Here is a 20,189-nt window from a genome sequence, read left to right on the forward strand (position 1 = left end):
AATATGCTAGCTATAATTTAGAAAGCTATGAGGACATATGGAAGTTACATGATCTGTTTAAGCTGGAGAGGTTGTGGCAGATCTAGAACTAGGCTATAATTTCCTTCTGATTATTTCATGGTGCTATAGGTGTGTCATGTACTGTCCTAGGTGTTAGTATTATATTCTGGCCTTGATTTTATAACTGATTAGTGACCTTGGGAAAGTCTTATACTTCAAGTGAGAGAGCTGGACAAACTTTGCAATTGTATTGTAACTCTGTAACCTATTCTTTGTCTAGGAATTGTCATGTGGAACAAATTTTAAACAATTTTCTTCCTATTTTAATTGATCTGTTCAAGGTAATGGTGGTCCTATGCTTTGGTGGTCCAGGAGCTAGCTGTAAATAGTGATTAGTGGGGGGAAAATTGCAGAAAATATGAGGCAGACAAGTACTTAAATTAGGATCTTAGGACAATGGGTGTTTGGTTTCAAAAGCTTTCTACAAGCTTTCTACTTGGGAATTGTATGTTTGAGACATGAAAATTGACTTTAATGTGAGCCATGTGTGACCAAGCACTTTCTCAAGAAGAGGAGGAGATGTCAGAGGAGGTCAACACAATGTTTCCCTTCTTCATGAACGATACTGTGTTGAGGTATACTTTGAGCTTTTTGTATTAGCTTATACAATGGTCTCAACAGAAAAAAGTTTTTTCATACTAAATTCACATATAAAGTTTAGATTTTCTTTTGCTTTTTTCTTTATAAACTTATGTTGCCATAGTAACATTCCAAGAGAGTCTTTTAAAACTAAGTATAAACTTGTTACCTCATTTTTATGTTTTAAAATTCCTTTGACCTTACCCAAAAACAAACATTTTCATTGTAGTTTCTACATAACCTATTTTGTACATTTGGAGCATTGTATATACAATTGCACGTGAGATTGAATGCTCGTCCTTCTAGAGGCATTAAACTCTTCAGGAAACTGACCTTTATGTTTCTTATAAATAGGTGGAAAAACTATTGGGAATGAGAATTTTATACTTAACTTTGAGGTTTTTGAAATACTCAGTGTGTGTATGTGTTTGTCTTTTTAAAAGATGGACCACGACCTAATCAAAAAGAAATGCTTTCTCTACGAGCGTTCTTGTTGATGTTCATTAAGCAATTAGTGATGAAGGTGAGTTCATATTTCTTACCCTATAGCATGTGTGTATTGAACTTAAAATTTCACATAAAATACAATCTTGGTTTGTTTACTCTTTGCTCTGTTAATAGGTTTACACAGTGGAAAAAACTTTTAAAGATATTTATTTCCTTGTTTGTTTTTTCTCCGTAGGCATATAATTGATAAACATTAATGCAGAGTTGGAAATTGATAATCGTAATATGTATTATATGAATTTCTGTTGGAGTTCAGGTGTATTCATTCTTTCATTCAGCAAATATTTACTGAGTTTCTATTACTTCTACTATTCTTAGAACTGGTGATACAGTAGTCAACAGAGCTCCTCAAGGAGGTTTCAATTTTAGAGATTCCTTGTACCTGACATTCAGATTTTGAAAAATAATTTTCCTATATAAATGTACCAGATAGAAATGATTACATTTTGTCCCATTTCATTCTACTATCAGTAAAGTAAAATTTAATATTATTTTTAAGGATGGTGTTTTGGTTTTATAAGATGCCAATATATAAATATATTTGTTGCCAGTGTTTTATTCAGTATTTTCCTATATCATTTTATTTCTTATTCTTTACAATTTAATGCTTTATTAGCTGTCACATAATGTTATGGTAAATGGACCTAACTGTTAGTATATCTTTCAGAGTCAGATATCTTATTTCCATTTATTAAAAAATTTAACCTTTAAATTGTCTGTTTCTATTCTTTCCTACTGTGTTTTGTTTCCTAATTCTTATTGTTCTTTTTTGAGATTTCAGCTTTGTTTTATGATTAATAATACAGTAGTTTGAAAATTTTCATAATGCATTCATATTTAAAAGTGCAGTGTTTTTCCCAGTGAAATTACTACTCAATTTTTAGTACCTGACATTTTAACTTGGTAATTTTAGAAACTATTCATTTTGCTGTCCAAATTTAATAGAAAAAAATAAACAGAAAAATGGTCTTCTGTATTTAGAGGAGTGATAGGTGTTGAGTAATACCCTTTTACTTGTTTTTAATTATTATTTTTCTTATGTCAGGATTCTGAAGCTTTACTAGATAGGTTATCATATAAGGTGCCAAAAACGGGATACTGATGTCTGATCTCTTTTGACTTCTACACTGTGTTGCATACTGCATGTCTTTAGTGCTTCCCCGAAATTTTATTTTAAATTTAGATTTTTATATTACATTATCTTTTTATATTTATAGCAACTCACCAAGTTGAGAAATCTGTGTGTATAATTTCCGTTTTCAAAAAAGTTTTATATATGTAAGCATAAGATAGTTGTCTTATGTTTTTAAAGGATTCTGGAGTAAAGGAAGATGAGCTACAGGCCATTCTTAATTATCTACTCACTATGCATGAGGTAACATTTGAATTTTATATGTTGGGATTTTATTTTTTGAAGTCGCATGATGCGCGTTTTTAAAAGTAAAATAGTTAAAGAAATCTTTTGTTAATGATGTAACTATAATGGAGAGTATTTAGTATCTAGGAACTAAATGTTAGCAGTCTTCATTTAAATATTCTTTATTACCACAAGATGCCTTTGTGAATAATCATGAAAGGCTTTTAAAAAGTGTTAAAATTAGATCTCATTGACCTAGTAATGAACTATACCAAAGAATACTTTCAGTTTATTTCCAGGAACCAGTGTAAGAAATGGAAAAATAGATAATGAAAATGACTAAAAATGATTGGACTTTTAAATTCATAAGTCTTCCCACTGATTTTGTATAATCAAATACCGTTAAGTTAAACAACTCATTTATGGTTGATTTAAAATTATATGGTTGAAAAGGAGGTTGAAAATAAATAGGTTGAAATGTCTGGAGTTTTTTCCTTTATTTTTTAGCATTGCAAAAATGTAATATATGCCAGATATAGTCTAAATAAATAATCTGATTAAACATGTTTTAAATAAGTAGAATCTGAAATTAATTTCATATAAAGCACAACATTTATATGATAATTTACATTCCTGTGTTATAATTCATTTTTTCTGAGTTCACATATTTGTTACAGCATGATATAGTGCCTTTTAAAATCATTAATAGATGAGAGATATGGTTTGGACCTATCTTTGTTAATTGGGGCAGAAAAGAATGGGTTAAATTTCCTGATTGGATCATATTTGACTCAAACATTAATGATTGTGATTTCTTTTTCTTCTTGAGTAGGATATTCTATTTTATTTTTAGATTTTCTTGACCCTTAGGGACCAAAATATTTCATAAGGGAGAAACTGGAAGTCACAGTGATCTTCTGTTTTCTCTGAAACTATTAAATCAGAGATTGTTCACGTCCTTCAAATAACAGTTTTCCAAAGGCTCAGTGCCCTACTTCTAGACCATTTACTTAGCATATTGAAAATTAAATATTCAAGTAGCTTCCACAGCAAAAGTTCAAGAGCAGTGAATGGAAACCTGGAGGCAGGGTACCATAGAGATGACTAACTGCTGCTTCCCTTTAGTCTTTGGATTTGTAATGCCCAAGTAGGCCCTAATAATATGCAACAGAGGTTGTAAAGGATTTTCCTGAAATTTTTAGATTTCAGTACTCATAAGTGTTTACTACTGTGCTCTTATGCAAATGTTATCAAATTATACCATATACAGTAGCATGTTGACACAATAAACATTTATTGATCATCTATATCTTTAATACTAACAACAGATAATATAAGAGAACTATCCAGTTATCATTTCCCAAAAGGTCTTCTTTCAGAACTAGTTTCTTGAGAGGCTTAGTGCACAGTGGTCCTAGTTAAATAAGTTTAGAAAGTGATACACAGTATGTTGTCCCCAGCACTACCAGCATATCACAACATCTATTAGCATATTAAAGCTTCAATATGTCTTGCTGTAATAAAAAGAACAACCTGTCCTTCCTCCCCACTGCCCAATTTCTTGCCGTATAATCCTTCCTTTAAAAAAAAAAAAAATCTGTAAATCAGTATCTGTTATATCAATGGAATATGTTTTAGGAAATCTTGATACAATATAAGAGACATTTTATATCTTTGATTAAGAAATTATTTGACTATTTGGTGTTGTGTATTTTGAGTTATGCAGGTGAACATGCGTATGTAAAGAATGTTTGCTTAAAAAGAGTGGATTCGTATAGCTGTCTACTTATTTTTTTTTAAGTTAAAATTCATTGTTTGAGAAATAGTCATTGTCCAAATAAGTTGTTTTTCTTTATTTAAAAAAATTCTAAAATAATTTTAGGATGACAATCTAATGGACGTCCTACAGCTGCTTGTTGCATTAATGTCAGAACATCCTAATTCTATGATACCTGCTTTTGACCAAAGGAATGGGTTACGGTAAGAGTTTAACATTTCAAGAATTTTAATATATTTAATAGAAGAGATCAGTTTGGAAATGACAGATTCTTAGATATGAAAATTATTACTGGATCTTATAAAATGATTTAAGATATAAGAGCTTTTTATTTCATGTCTTACGTTTTTTGAAAAAATCTTTAAATATAGAGGCTGTGTTACTACTATTTAGTATGTGAGGACAGATCAGGCAAATCATTCCAGTATTTTGTATGGTTAGTGCTATTATACTGCTATTGTAAGGTCGAATTCTTCAGAAGACTTATCTTTAGGTCCTAAAACAAAAATATTCAATTGTGATCCAAGAGATGATCTCTAACTTCCCTTTAAAACATAACCTCTTCCAACCCCAATCCCAAATCATCATTGTATTAGTCCTCTCGGGCTGCCTTAACAAAATACCCTAGAGCAGGTGGCTTAAACACCAGAAATTTGTTTTCCCATAGTCCTGGAGACTGTAAGCCCAAGATCAAGGTGCCAGCAGGGTTGGTGTCTGGTGAGGGCTTTCCCTTTGGGTTGTACACAGCCACCTTGTTGTATGCTCACATGATTTTTTGTGTGTGTGCACGAACAGAAAGAGAGAGAGAGCAAGCTCTTTAGTCTTTTTTTTTTTTATAAGGACGCTGATCCTGTCGAATCAGGGACCCACCCTTATGACCTCATTCAATCTTAATTGATTTCTTATAGGCCCCATCTCCAAATACGGCCACTGCGGGGCTTAGGGCTTTAACATGTGAATTGAGGAGCACACATTCAGTCTGCAACAATCATCGTAACGAAAGAAAATACTTTTGTTTTAAATCTTTCGTTTAATGAGAAGGTTTTTGGGCTACAAAAGTTTAACAGCTACTTTGCTGGATGATCAGCTACAGTAACTAATTTACTGATTTAGTTATAATAAATTTCCCATATCAATCCTCTATTACAAAGTTTTTATTTGTTACCTTTCAGTACTTATTCTCTGTAAGATAGAAGATGACTTTATACATTATACTTAAGGAGTGTATTTTCAGAGATTCGCAGAGAAACAGAACCAAAAGGGTGTGGGTGTGGGTGTGTGTGCGTATGCCTGAGAGAGAGGGAGGGGGAGAGAGAGAGAGAGAGAGGGAGGGACGGACGGAGGGAGGGGTATTGAGATTTATGTTAAGGAATTGGCTGATGTGATTGTGGAAGCCTCCAAAATTTGCAGGCTGGCAGGTGGAGACCCAGATAAGAGTTGATGTTGCAGTTTGAGTCCAAAGGCAGTCTGCTGGCAGTATTCCCTCTTCCTCTAGGGAGGTCCTTTCTTTTTTTCTATTAAAGCCTTCAACTGTTAGGATGAGGCACCCACATTATGAAGGGTAATTTGTTATATTCAAAGTCTGCTGATTTAAGTGCCAGAGTAAGTGCTGACCTCATAGAATGATTTGGGAAATATTCCCTACTCTTTAATTTTCTTGAAGAGTTTGTATAGAATTATTATTATTTATTCTTTAAGTGTTTGCTAAAAGTTACCAGTGAAGTTAGCTAGGAGTGGAATTTTCTTTGTAGGGATGTTTTTAGCTACAAATTCAATTTTCTTAATAGATATAGGGCTGTTTAGGTTATCTGTTTATTCTTTGATAAGTATTGGTAAGTTTCTATCAAGGAATTGTCTGTTTCATTTAAACTGTCAAATTTATTGACATAAAGTTGTTCCTTTATTTTCATTTAAATATCTGAGAAGCCTGTGGTGATTTTACCTCTCTCATTTCTGACACTAATACGTTTTCTTCTTTCTTTTTTCCAAATCAGTCTGGCTAGAGGTTAATCAAATTTATTCATTGTCACTGTTTTGAGATCTTTCTTCTTTTTGAATATAAGTATTTAGTGCTTTAAATTTCTTCCTAAGCACTTTCAGTTTAATGTCATTTTTATTCAGTTCGAAATACTTTTTTCTTTTCATTTCTTGTTTTATCCATGTGTTATTTAGAAGTATATTCCAGAGATCTTTTTATGTTTGAATTTTAATTTTTTTTTAATCGTTAATCCCTGGGCTTCCTATGCTAACTTGGCCATGGGATTCTTTTCTTTTTTTAAAAAATATTTATTTATTTATTTGGCTGCATATGGTCTTAGTTGTGGCATGTGGGATCTAATTCCCTGACAGAGGATCGAACCCTAGCCCTGTGCATTGGGAGCGTGGAGTCTTAGCCACTGGACCACCAGGGAAGTCCCTGTTTGAATTTTAATTTAATTTCATTTTGGTCTATGAGGATCTTTGTATGACTTGAATCCTTTAAAATTTATTGAGACTTGCTTTATGGTCCAGCATATGGTATATCTGGGTAAATGTTCCATGCACACCAGAAAAGTACATGTATTTTGATGTTGTTTTGTTGGATGGAGTATTCTATAAATGTAAAGTAGGCTTGTCAAGTTGGTTGATACCGTTTTTCAAATCTTCTGTGCCATTACTGCTTCTTTGTCTACTTGTTCTGTCATTTATTGAGATACGATTATTGAAATCTCTGACTATAAATATGCTTTTTTCTCTTTTTCTTTCTTTGTGTTTTTATCATTTTTTGCTTCAGGTATTTTAAGTCAGATATTAAGTATATCTATATTGAGGATTTTTATGCCTTGTTGGGGAATTAATGCTTTTATAATTATGTTTTTTCCTTTTTTTCCACCTGGAAATGTTTCTTGATCTGAAATCTACTTAGTTTGATATTTATATGGCTAATCCAGCTTTCTTTTGCTCTGTGTTTGCATAGTATATCTTTTTTTTCCATTTTAATTTATCTATATCTTTATAGTTAATTGAATTTCTTATGTACACAGTGTGATGGATAATTTTGTGTCAACTGGCTGGGCCGTAGTTCCTTGATATTTGGTCAGACATTATCCTGGATATTTTTGTGAAATCATTTTTTGAATGTGGTCAACATTTAAGTTGGCAGACCTTGAGTAAAGCAGGTTACCATCTATAATGTGGGTGGGCCTATCAAATCAGTTGAAGGCATTAATAAAATAAAAAGGAATTCTACCAACACAATGCCTTTGGACTTGGGTTATGTTTTCCTCAACCTCCAGAGTACTTGTCTATCCTGCAGATTTTGGACTTAGCCTCCATAGTTGTGTGAGCCAGTTCTTTAAAATAAATACCTGTCTCTCTCTGTATATATACACAATCTGTTGGTTCTCCTTCTATAGAAAACAATGACTAATACACACAGTGTAGTTGGATGTTTTATTTTTTAAAATGTACTCTGAGGCACTTAGTCTTTTCATTGTGTTTTGACTATTTACTTTTAATGTAATTATTGATTATAGCTTTATTTGCATCTAGTGTTTTATTATTTATTTGTCTCAGTATAATTTTTCCTTTGTTTTTCCTTTGCTTTGTATTTGAAGTCTTTGAAAATTAATTTCTATTAGGTTTTGGATCTATCTCTTTGTGTAAATTTTTATTGGCTGCTTTAGAGATTTCACAGTATACCTAGAGTTAATATTCTGTGTCTTCAAATAAAATATAGAACCACTACAAGTATATTGATACCTTTAAGCTCCACCATTGTTCCTTTTTGTATCTAATGTATCATAAGCCTCTCTAGACAATGTTATAATTTTTAATTTCACTTGTAATATGTAGTTTAAAGAATTTAAGAGGAGAAAAAACTTATGTTTATTCAGATATCTATAATTCTTTTACCCTTAATTCATGAAGGAAGCATTTCTTGTTGAGTAGTTTTGCTGGAAACATGATTTCTTAGTTTTTCTTCTGAAAATGCTTTTATTTGGCCTTTGCCCAAGGATATTTTTGCTGCAGAATTCTCTGTTTCTAGTTTTTGTTCTTTCAATACTATTTTCCCGCTGTCTGTTGACCTCCATGATTTCGAAGAAGAAACCTATGATAAATCAAATCTTTCTCTGCTAAATATAATGTATTGGATTTTTATATTTGCTTTCAGGACACGTTCTTTCGTTCTTCCCCAACCATACTCCCTGTAATTTCATTTTCTTTGTTTTTATCACCAAGTCTGAGGAGTTTTATGCTCTTATTTTAAAATATTTTTTTGTTTCAGGTGTATCTTTCTCTTTCGTTTTGGATTTCTAGTGGCTTGAATATTAGAGGTCTTAATGCACATCTCCCTCAGCTTCCTTTTAGTTTATTTCAATCATTTTTGTCTCTGTTCTTCAGATTTGATACTTTCTATTGATATAGAAATTTGACATGTATGATAAACTTGATCTTCAAGTTTATAAACTTCTTCTTTGTTTTTTCTATTTTGATGTTGAGCCCATCTCATGAATATTTCAGCTCTTGTACATTTCAGTTGTATAATTTCAATACAGTTAATTTTTATACTTTCTTTTGATGAGAACTTTGTTTTCTGATCCACTTAGACTATGTTTACTTTTACCTTCTGGAGCATAGTTACATAGCTTTAAAATCTTTGTGGGATAATTGCAAGAATTGCCTATCCCATCAGCATCTGTTCATTGTGTTTTCCCATGAGAAATTGTCACATTTTCTTTGTTCTTTGTACATTAAGTGTTTTTTAATCTATCATGGATGTTGTGTTATCTTTTTTTTTAAATCAGCTCTGGGACTTGTTATGATCTGTTAACAAATGTTGATTTGTTTTGTTTTGGTTTATTTTAGCAAGAAGGGTCAGTCTGCAAGTTCTGCCTGTCCTTTGTGGATGGTGGTTCTGATGGGACTTCATTTTTAAAACCTTTCTTGTCTTGCTTTGGGTTTTTCTTGTACATGCACTACTCAGGGATTAGGCTGAGAATTGGGTGATAATTCAGGTCTTCTTTCAATTTAGAATATTAAATTATTATTCTGGTCTGAGTCTGCCCCATACATTGCATCTCTTGGGTCAGTTTAGGGCTTTTGCAGGTTTTTACACAGATTTTGATGACCCTTCTCTCCTGTTTGCTCCTATTCATGACTCTCTCTAGCCTATAAGGACCCATTTTCTTAGTTCCTCTAACCAGAAGGACAGTTTTTCTCAGAATATTAGCTACCTGACCTTCTGACAGAAACGAACTCTGAGACAGGGACCCACTTATGGGTTATATTTACAAAAGAAAATTGAAAATTGAGACTCTTACCTCTGAAATGGGTAATCTGCAAGTATTAACTCCCCTACCCCAATGCACCTAGTTTTGTTTAGTCTTTGGAGTACTTTGGAGGTTGCTTTTTGTGTTTTTTCTATAGTTGTGGTTCTAATACACAAAATAGAAAGACTGTATTATCCTTACTCCATCTTGGTTAGTCAAGGTATCTATTAAGTTCTTTGGCCTATTTTTAAAAAAATCCAGTTGTTTGTTTTCTTATTGTTGAGTTTTAGAGTTCTTTGCATATTTTGGATAACAGTGCTTTATCAGATGTTTCCTTTGCAAGTATTTTCTCTTAGTCTATGCCTTGTCTTCTAATTCTCTTGATACAGTCATTTGCAGAGCAGTTTTTAATTTTAATGAAGTCCAGCTAATCATTTATTTTTATTGTGGATCATGTCTTTGGTGTTGTAAGTAAAAAGACATCACCATACCCAAGGTCATCTAGGTTTTCTCTGTTGTGTTCTAGGAGTTTTATGGTTTTGCGTTTTACATTGAGGTCCATTTTGAGTTAATTTTTTTTTAATTTAATTTTATTTATTTTTTTATACAGCAGGTTCTTATTAGTCATCCATTTTGTACCCATCAGTGTATACATGTCAATCCCAATCTCCCAATTCAGCACATCACCACCCCCACCCCCTGCAGCTTTCCCCCCTTGGTGTCCATATGTTTGTTCTCTACATCTGTGTCTCAGTTTCTGCCCTGCAAACCGGTTCATCTGTACCCTTTTTCTAGGTTCCACATGTATGCGTTAATATACGATATCTGTTTTTCTTTTTCTGACTTACTTCACTCTGTATGACAGTCTCTAGATCCATCCACGTTTGAGTTAATTTTTATGAAGGGTGTAAAGTCTGTGTCTAGATTCATTTGTTAGATGTGGATGTCCTGTTGTTTCAGCATCATTTGTTGAAAAGAATATCTTTGTTAATTGTCTTGCTTGTGCTCCTCTTTTGTCAAAGATTGGTTGACTAGATTTATGTGGGTCTATTTCTAGGCTCTCTGTTGATCTATTTGTGTATTCTTTTACCAGTACCACACTATCTTGATTACTGTAGCTTTACAGTAAGTCTTGAAGTCAGGTAGCATCAGTAGCACTAATACTCTGTAGGGATAGCCCTGCTTTCATTTCTGATATTAGTAAATTACATCCTTTCTCTTTTTCCTTAGCTTGGATAGAAGCTTACTGATTTTATTGATCTTTTTGAAGAAGCAGCTTTTGGTTTTGTTGATTTTTCTCTATTGATTTTTTATTTTCTATTTTATTGATTTCTACTCTAATACTTATTAATTTTCTACTGCTTACTTTGAATTGAATTTTCTCTTCCAGGTGTCCTAGAGTGAAAACTTATGTTATTGATTTCAGATCTTTCTTCTTTTCTAATATATGCATTCAGTGCTATAAATTTTCCTGTAAACACTGCTTTTGCAACATCCCAGAGATTTTTATAAGTAGTGCTTTCATTTTCATTTTGTTGAAAATACTTTTAATTTTTTGAGATTTCTTCTTTGACCCACATGCTATTTAGAGGTATGTTGTTTAATCTCCAAGTATTTTGGGGCTTTTCAGTTATCTTTCTGTTACTGATTTCTAATTTAATTCCATTGTGGTCTGAGAGCAAACTTTATATAATTTCCAGTCTTTATATTTGTTGATTATGTGTGTTTTATGGCCCTGGATGTGGTCTACTTGGTGAATGTTCCATGTGAGCTGGAGAAAAATGTGTGTCCTACTATTGTAGAATGAAGTAGTCTATAGATGTCAGTTATATCCTGTTGATTGATGGTATTTTTGAGGTTAACTATGTCCTTACTGATTTTCTGCCTGCTGGATCTGTCCATTTTTGAGAAAGGGGTTTTGCAATCTCCAACTATGATAATAGATTCATCTGTTTCTCCTTGCAGTTCTGTCAGTTTTTGCCACACAGTTTTAGGCTCTATAGTTAGGTGCATACATGTTAAGGATTGTTATGTCATATTGGAGAATTGACCCCTTTATCATGATGTAATGCCCTTCTTTATCCCTGATAACTTTCCTTACTTTGAAGTCTTCTCTTTCTGAAATTAATATAGCTGCTCTTGCTTTTTGATTAGTGTTAAATTAACATGGTATATTTTTATCCATTCATTTACTTTTTATATGTGTCTATATTTAAAGTGGTTTCTTGAAGACAACATGTAGTTGATAAACAAGTTTTTAAATGTCAGAAATGTATATTAAATTCACCCATATCTTACTTGAAGTTAGGTTTAAAATTATGTGACTATATGAAAAAATATACACGAGTATATCTTAGGTATTTACTTTTGAAATATATACTCATAGTAATTTGTTTTTAATTTTTATTTATTCAGAGTTATCTATAAACTTATGGCATCAACAAGTGAAGGAATCAGAGTACAAGCTCTCAAGGCAATGGGCTATTTTTTAAAACACCTGGCCCCAAAGTGAGTATGCATGAAATCTAAAATGGACTGTTGTATATTACATATTTATTTTATAAATCTTGGGAATAGTATTTACGTTCTGTGGTTCCCCTCGTCTATGTTTTATTTATTTTTATTCATAAAATGCTATATAAATTTAATCCCATTTCTACACATTAAAAATGAAGTAGGGAGCAGGAGTATATGGTTTATGTTTTTATTTAAATTTTCCTTTTTTGTGGTTTATTGTAAGAATACATTTGTATAAGTTGAATTCTAGGTAAATCTAGGTAAGGACTTCATTTCAGGTGGCTTGATCATTATTTGCTTTTTACTATAAAGCTAACATAGTAACCTGGTTATTTGTCACATACTGTGTTCTGCTGTATGTGTAACTAAAAACTGAAACTCCCATGTTTCCTTTTGTCTTAGCTGAATACAGATATTCATGTCCTACCTATTGTTCCTTATACCAGAAATGGACACTACCAAATTTGTCCAAAATGAACAATTTTGGTGGTAGAAAAGTATTGGTAAACTTGTAATCTTTATTTTGAATCCAGCTGGCTGACTGTAAATAAAGTTTCATTGGAACACAGCCGCAATCATTTATTTGCTTATTATCTATGGCTGTCTATACATTATAACAGCAGTGTTGATTTGTTACTACAGAGAACATATGGTCCACAAAACCTAAAATATATAATATCCGGTCATTTGCAGAAAACATTTGATAAACCCAGGGGTAGAATTAAGTTTGTGATCCTTCAGTTTCTAAAGTTTTGCTTGGAAGTTTAATTTAGTATTGATATATTTATCTTTACAGTATTCGTTTAAAAATTCTCTTGCACGTCTTCTACCTTTTCTTCCACATTGTTTTTCTACTTTACTTCGTCGGCTTTAGATTATTATTTAAGGTAGAGCTTAGCTCATGGCTAATGGAGAGAAGCAGCTGGTTAATAAATAATTGTTTTGAAGATTTTGGTGACAGTTTTTGCTGTGCTGTGGCATAGCCAGTCATATTTTTTTAAAACTTTAATTGTGGCTATGTATTTGTAGTTTGTATTTCTCTATTAAAGATTTTGTGGCCTTATAAGTTCTAGGTGTAAGAAAATTGGGGCATTATTGAGTTGGAATTTGTTAATAATGTGAAAAACATTTTTGTGTCTCCTTCATCAGCATGCATACTAAATAGTGAATAATAAAACTCTGCATTTGATTTTCTTTTTTCTATGTAATTGCAGAAGAAAAGCTGAAGTCATGCTTGGACATGGATTGTTTTCATTGCTAGCTGAAAGACTCATGCTTCAGACAAATTTAATCACAATGACCACATATAATGTCCTATTTGAGGTAGGAATGTAGTTAGAATTTAATCTTCCTAATTTCTTATGAAAATACCTGTATAATTGAGTTGGTGTCTAGATGAAATAAGATCATTTAGATTTGATGTACGATTTTGAAACTAGCTATATAAAGGAAATGTGGCTGCATCTTAATAAATCTATTATTCGGTGAATTTCTAAACAGTGTGGACATCTCTGTTTAAGTATTTTGTCCATTGTATTGACTGTTTGATGTCTCTCTTTTTTAAAAAAAATATTTATTTATTTATTTTTGGCCGCGTTGGGTCTTCGTTGCTGCATGCGGGCTGTTTCTAGTTGCAGCAAGCGGGGCCTACTCTTTGTTGCGGTGCGCAGGCTTCTTATTGCAGTGGCTTCTCTTGTTGCAGAGCATGGGGTCTAGGTGTGTGGGCTTCAGTAGCTGTGGCACGCGGCCTCAGTAGTTGTGGCTCATGGGCTCTAGAGTGCAGACTCAGTAGTTGTGGTGCACAGGCTTAGTTGCACCTCAGCATGTGGGATCTTCCCGGCCCAGGGCTCGAACCCATGTCCCCTGCGTTGGCAGGCAGATTCTTAAGCACTGTGCCACCAGGGAAGTCCCAATGTCTCATTTTATAATCGAGTAAAAGTAGAGTTACAATGTTGAAATTATTTATTCCATATAATGCAAGAGATATTTAGCATGACAATACTGGACTGTATACTTAATGTTGTTTAGTGTTGTACTTAAAGTTCATAAATAGTGATGGTAATACAGTGATTATGCTAATACAATCTATTGTTTCATTTCTGTAGATTCTTATAGAACAGATTTGTACTCAGGTGATACATAAACAGCATCCAGATCCTGATTCTTCAGTTAAGATACAAAATCCTCGTATGTATTTAACATACTTTTATTTATTTTTTTGATATTTGCTTTTTGTTTTTCCACCTTTATTGTAATATAATTAACATAGAACATTGTGTACTTTTAAGATGTACAATCTAATAACTTGATATATGTATATGTTGTGAAGTGATTACCACAGTAAGGTTAGTTAACACATCCATCACTTCACACAGTTATTTTTTTTGTGTTATGTGTAGTGAAAACTTTTAAGATTGACTCCCTTAGCAACTTTCAGATACATAATACGGTGTAGTTAACTGTGGTCTCCAGGTTATACATTACATACACAGAGCTTATTCACCTTATAACTGGAAGTTTGTACTCTTTGAGCACCTTCTCCCACTCCCTTCCTTTTTATACTTTTATAAGTAGATTTTGCTACTAAAAAGGAAAATCACTGAAGAACCTGAAGTTGGTATTGTTGAAAACACATTGTTCAAATAATATTTCATTATAGGCATTAATATAATACTAGTTTTATTTGTGTTTGATGTTGAATATAACTTCACATTGACTTTAGGTTATGTGGAAATGTTTATATAGAGGTTTTGAAGAATTATATGCATAAGATCTTGGGTTTTTAATATATGTTCAGATTTTTGGTAAAGTTTTGGTTGCACTATTTAGTGATGTCAGGCTAAGTTACATGGACCATAGAGGTAGCTTTCATCTTAAATTACTGTCAAGTTAAGAATACCAAGTTTGGAATTGAAAATTTTCCATCTTCTTTATTGTTTATGCACTTAGTCTTGGTTACCAGTCTTTTCTTTTGATATTTAGAGTTCTTAAACACTTATAAAACGTGTACATTTCTCATCTTGCTTTTTAAGATTATTGATATTAAAATAACTGTAGAGTTTCAAAATTTAATTACTTTTTGTGTGGTGAGTTATGGTCATGTTTGTGGTACTCTCTTTCAGTACTAATTTTAAAAACACATGTCACATGGTTAATTTTTCTCAGCCTTTAGGGAGATGTGGTGTCATTATTTTAGAGAGTAAAAAAGGAAAATACCTTTATTTTATTATTTTTAAAATGTTTATTTATTTATTTGGCGGCAACCGTGTCTTAGTTGCGGCACACGGGATCTTCATTGCGGCGTGTGGAATCTTTTAGTTGGCATGTGGCATCTTTAGTTGCGGCATGCGACATCTTTTAGTTGTGGTATGCAGGATCTAGTTCCCTGATCAGGGATCGAACCCAGGCCCCCTGCATTGGCAGTGCAGAGTCTTAACTGCTGGACCACCAGGGAAGTCCCCAAAATACCTTGATTTTATATATATAATATAAAATGTATTTTATGTAGCTATGGAAAAATGACTTACTAAAGTAAGAATTTTAAAATATATTATCTATGTAATATACTGGCAGAAAAGATAGGCAGTGTAATGTGGTGTTTAAAAACATAGGACGTCTAGCTTTTCAATCTTGTCTACATGTCCTAATAGTTATGTGATTTTTGGGTAAATTAATTAATTTAGGTGTTCCTTAGTTTTATTGTCTCTAAAATGGGGATAATGGTAGTATCAACCTATCATTGTATAAGGATTAAATGTATTAATACCTGTGTTTTCTTAAATATTTTGTCTCACAATAGTATATCCTCAAAATTAGTGGCTGTTATCGTCATTATCATTATTATGATTATCATCATTGTAATCATTGTGCAGGTAGAGAAAATTTGAATTTGTCATTTGAAGAGTTCAGAAATTGCTCCTAAAATATCATTAAATTTATGATAAAGTACCTTCATATCTGATATTTTGAACTTGTTGCTTCAGAATCACCAAAAACCTTGGCAAAGTGCTGGTTTAGAAAGCCTCAATTTTTAATTGGGTAAAACTTTGACATATTATTTAATTTTAAATTCAGGGTTATAGCTGTTTTTGTTTCTTTAAAGTTCCGTATCTCAGTATTAAAAGAATTTCTTTTCTTAAAGTTAGTACTAGAAATTTATACAGCATTATATTTAAGACCATTACGGTAGCAGTTTTATTTGTTCGGGGTGTTAAATAGGTTTTAATTTCCTTTTGATATTTTTGTATCTAATTTTAGATTTAGAATTATGGAAGGAAATCTTGATAGCTTTTAAAATTCACAATGATAAAGGAAAGAGTATGTGCATAGTATAGATTTTGTTGAAGAAGCTGAGAATTTATTCTCTTTTTTCTGAGATTTTGATTATATACAGATATTTTTAAGGTCAGTTTTACTAACTGGCAGAGATAAGGGAGAGGTGTCTGCAATTTTACCGTCATTTAATTGTTTACAATTTAATTTCATTTATTATAACCTTTTAAAATTTAGCTTTATACATTCTAATGACAAAATTAAAAAATTCCTTTCTTGTTTGTGGATGTTTTCTATGTATTGTCAGTCTTGGCTGCAGGTGATTTTTTTTTTTATAACACAGAAGAGGATGTTTTCAGTAGACATTTATGTCAGGGAAATGAAAGAAATTGAAATATACTGATGATATTACATTATGAATTTTTTGTAATGTTTTGTTTTTTACTAGTTTATGAATTGTCTTACAGAGATACTAAAAGTAATTGCAACCCTACTTCGAAATTCTCCCCAGTGCCCAGAGAGCATGGAAGTTCGCAGAGCCTTTCTTTCTGACATGATTAAACTTTTTAATAACAGCAGAGAAAATAGAAGGTAAGCAGGATCAGAAAGCATTTATTTGCAATATTCAAGTCTAGCTTTGAATAATGCCATTTTTTCTAAGAAAAATTGCTTTAAATACCATGAAATGAATTTTCTATATGCTTTTTTCATTAAGGTATACAAGTAATGTACCAAACAGTTAATTGAGCTTTCAGTACCACACTGTTTAATTGTTTTCGATGCATAATAAAGGTGGTTGTTTTGTTTATTTTGTTTTAAACTTTTACATTTTTAGAATTCTTTCAGGTGATTTATTTTTTAAGTAATTCCAAGTCCTCTTACAATTTTCAGGAGCTTGCTACAGTGTTCTGTGTGGCAAGAGTGGATGCTTTCTCTCTGCTATTTTAATCCTAAGAATTCAGATGAGCAAAAGATAACAGAAATGGTATATGCCATATTCCGAATCCTACTTTACCATGCAATCAAATATGAGTGGGGTGGCTGGCGTGTGTGGGTAGACACTTTATCAATCACACATTCAAAGGTAAGTTTTTTAAAATGAAAGTGTATTTTAGCATTTTAAATGTCTGTAATTTTGAGTTTTATTCTTCAACAAAATTTTATATACTTAGAATCAAAGAAAAAAGGCAGATTATTCTCTGGAAATGCAGTGAAGTGAACAACTAAAAAAGGGAATAACTAAAAAGAAATATAAAATATTTCCAACTTCTTCTCTATCAAAATAGTTTTGTTCCAAATGTCATTTTCATGCGTGCTTAAGTTGATAAAGTGAAACCTTACAACACAGCATGAAGGAATTTATATTTTCAAGTAGCCATTTTCAAGATATGGTTCTCTGAAATCTGTAGTATTTTGAAACTTTTTGAACACAAGGTGGCGTACAATATTCAAAGATGAGAAGTTATTTTAGTAGTATAAGGTGGTTGACGAAACAAAAAGCTCTGGCTAATTTTGCCTTTGCTCATGTTGCAGTCAGTTAAAGAACTGGTTTAGAAGAATCACTAATCTCTCTCTTTTTTTAAACTTAAGCCAGTGTTAGTTATTTATGTATAGCTTTTGTTTAAAAATATTAATGAAATGTCCTAGACATACAAAAAAGTATAAGGAATAATGTACCTACCAGTGTTTATGGAATTGGGTTCCCTATCCCAATTGCTTTGTCTACCATTTTCAACCCCTCTCTCTTCTTCCACTCACCTGAATTTGGTGTTTTCATTATTTCTATGTCTTATTTATGTTTTAACTATAGAAACACACAGACAACACACTAAAGAATTTTATTTTTCATGTGTATACTTAATATGAATGGTATTGTATTAAATGCATTTTCCTGCAACTTGCTATTTTTACTTATCATTGTTTGAGATTCATCCATATTGACCAATGTAGTTGGTCAATTTTCTCAATTGTATGTATTCCATGGTATGACTTTATCTGCTTACCAGTTGATGAGCATTTTTGATGTGTTTTGTATATATTGGGAAGTTTCTCTCTCTATATGTTCCTAGAAGTAGAATTGATGATTTGTAGTGTGCAGATGTTAAACATTACAAGGTAATGCAATTCCTTTTCCAGAGTGGTATATCAGTTTACATTCTTGCCAGCAATGTATAAATTCTCATGGCTTCATATCACCTTATCACTTGTTATGGCTAGAGTTTAAAAAATTTTGCAAATTTGATGAATTTTAAATGCTGTGTTTCCATAATACTAATGTTCATTTTTTTGTTGTTTTGTGGGAGTTCTTCATGTATTCTTGGTCTTAATCCTTTGCTACCTATATTGTTTATGAATGTCTTCTGTCAATTTGTTGCTTGTCTGTTTATGTTTGGAGTTTTATGTTTGTGTCTTCTGAGGAAATTTTACATTTCAAATAATGTAGTAAAATTTATTAGTTTCTATTATGGTTTATGGTTTTTATATCTTGTTTAAGAACTCTTTCTATATATACACAGAAGGAATATAGTTAACAAATAAATATTAATTATAAATTGACTAGAAGGATAAAGAACAGAATTGATAAATTTGGTATATCTTTAAATGTTTTATTGACTATCATAGTTATTACTCTGGAATATTTTGCCATTCTATTGGAATATATTGTCATTTCCTAAATATATGTTTTTGGGTGTTTGAATAACTTTTAGCTATTTGTAAGTACTTAAGAGTTATTCATTCTTCTTCCTCCTTCTTCAGTGAGAGGAAGGTGTGTTATTATCATAAGGATTTACAAAGATATCTTAGATTGGAAGATATTACTCTACAGATTTATGTTTGAGAATAATCCAGTGCTAAATGAGGCAAAGATGTGATTTTATAAAATGGCTTTGTTTTAGTCACTACATTTTTAAGCTGACCAGTTTTAAGCTGACCCCCTAAGGCAGGGTTCAGCCAAGCATGGCCTGAGGGCCAAATCTGGCCTGGCCTGTTTCTGTAAATAAATTTTTATTGAAATACAGCCACCTGTATTTATTTATGTATTTTCTAAGACTGCTTTCATGTTAAAAGCATTGAGTATTTGTGACAGAGACTCTTTGGCTCCCAAGCCTAAAATATTTACTATTTGGCACTTCACAGAAATGCTTTGCCACCTCTTGTCTAACTTACTTTAGTTTGTGCTGATGCCCACCTATTCTGGTTTCGGTTGTAGTGGGCTACTGCAGTCTGGACTGATTTTCTGCTAGTATTATTTTTCCCTTTACAAGAGATAATGAGAAAAAGGTTGAGTTTTGGTTTCACGTAATTTGGATTGGACTTCAGGTATATCTGGGAGAATTCTCAGTTAGGGAAGTGCCCATATAAATTAGATTTTAAAAAATTTCTACATATTCTATGTTAATTCAGCACTTTTGTATACACTCCAGTTTGTCGTGTCCTTAGGAAGAATGGCTAAAGGAATGTAACCTTTAGAGCAGTAATTCTTGAAGTACAGCCTGAAGACCTTGGGAGCCCAGGAGACCATTTCAGGGAGTGGTGAGGTCCTCCTTTTCCAGCTACGTATCTAGTTAGAGGATGGATTTTTTTCATGTACTGCAACCAAAACAATGTAATACAACAGATTGAATACAAAAACATATATTAGAATGTAGCCATCTTCTATTAAACCAGAATTGAAAGAGATTTGCAAAAATATGAAATAATAGCGTTCTTCTCATTATTATTATTATTGTTTTGAAAAAATCATTTTTCAAAAAATATCTTATTTATATTAACATTTACTGGGTTTATTGCTTTTTTGAAATGAATTAATATTTGTAGAATTTCGTAGTTTTAATTTCTAATATGGTAGCTAGTAATAGACATACCC

At 32.0% G+C, this 20,189-nt stretch overlaps 1 protein-coding gene across 4 annotated transcripts in view; it reads left to right on the plus strand.

The window, feature by feature from the left end:
- LRBA (LPS responsive beige-like anchor protein) overlaps positions 1-20,189 on the plus strand; it is a 748,688-nt gene that overhangs the window by 134,050 nt on the left and 594,449 nt on the right. For all 4 annotated transcript variants that reach the window (XM_022599722.3, XM_022599721.3, XM_022599723.3 and 1 more), the window contains 8 exons: positions 1,083-1,162; positions 2,459-2,521; positions 4,386-4,483; positions 11,948-12,040; positions 13,264-13,372; positions 14,155-14,236; positions 16,789-16,912; positions 17,213-17,405. In XM_022599722.3, coding sequence (XP_022455430.1) covers positions 1,083-1,162; positions 2,459-2,521; positions 4,386-4,483; positions 11,948-12,040; positions 13,264-13,372; positions 14,155-14,236; positions 16,789-16,912; positions 17,213-17,405 — 842 coding nt within the window. The remainder of the gene's footprint in view (positions 1-1,082; positions 1,163-2,458; positions 2,522-4,385; positions 4,484-11,947; positions 12,041-13,263; positions 13,373-14,154; positions 14,237-16,788; positions 16,913-17,212; positions 17,406-20,189) is intronic.

The sequence above is a fragment of the Delphinapterus leucas genome, chromosome 5 (assembly GCF_059928025.1).
Source record: "Delphinapterus leucas isolate spDelLeu-1000000601 "Yukka" chromosome 5, BTC_Dleu_Yukka2, whole genome shotgun sequence".
Classification (NCBI taxonomy): domain Eukaryota; kingdom Metazoa; phylum Chordata; class Mammalia; order Artiodactyla; family Monodontidae; genus Delphinapterus; species Delphinapterus leucas.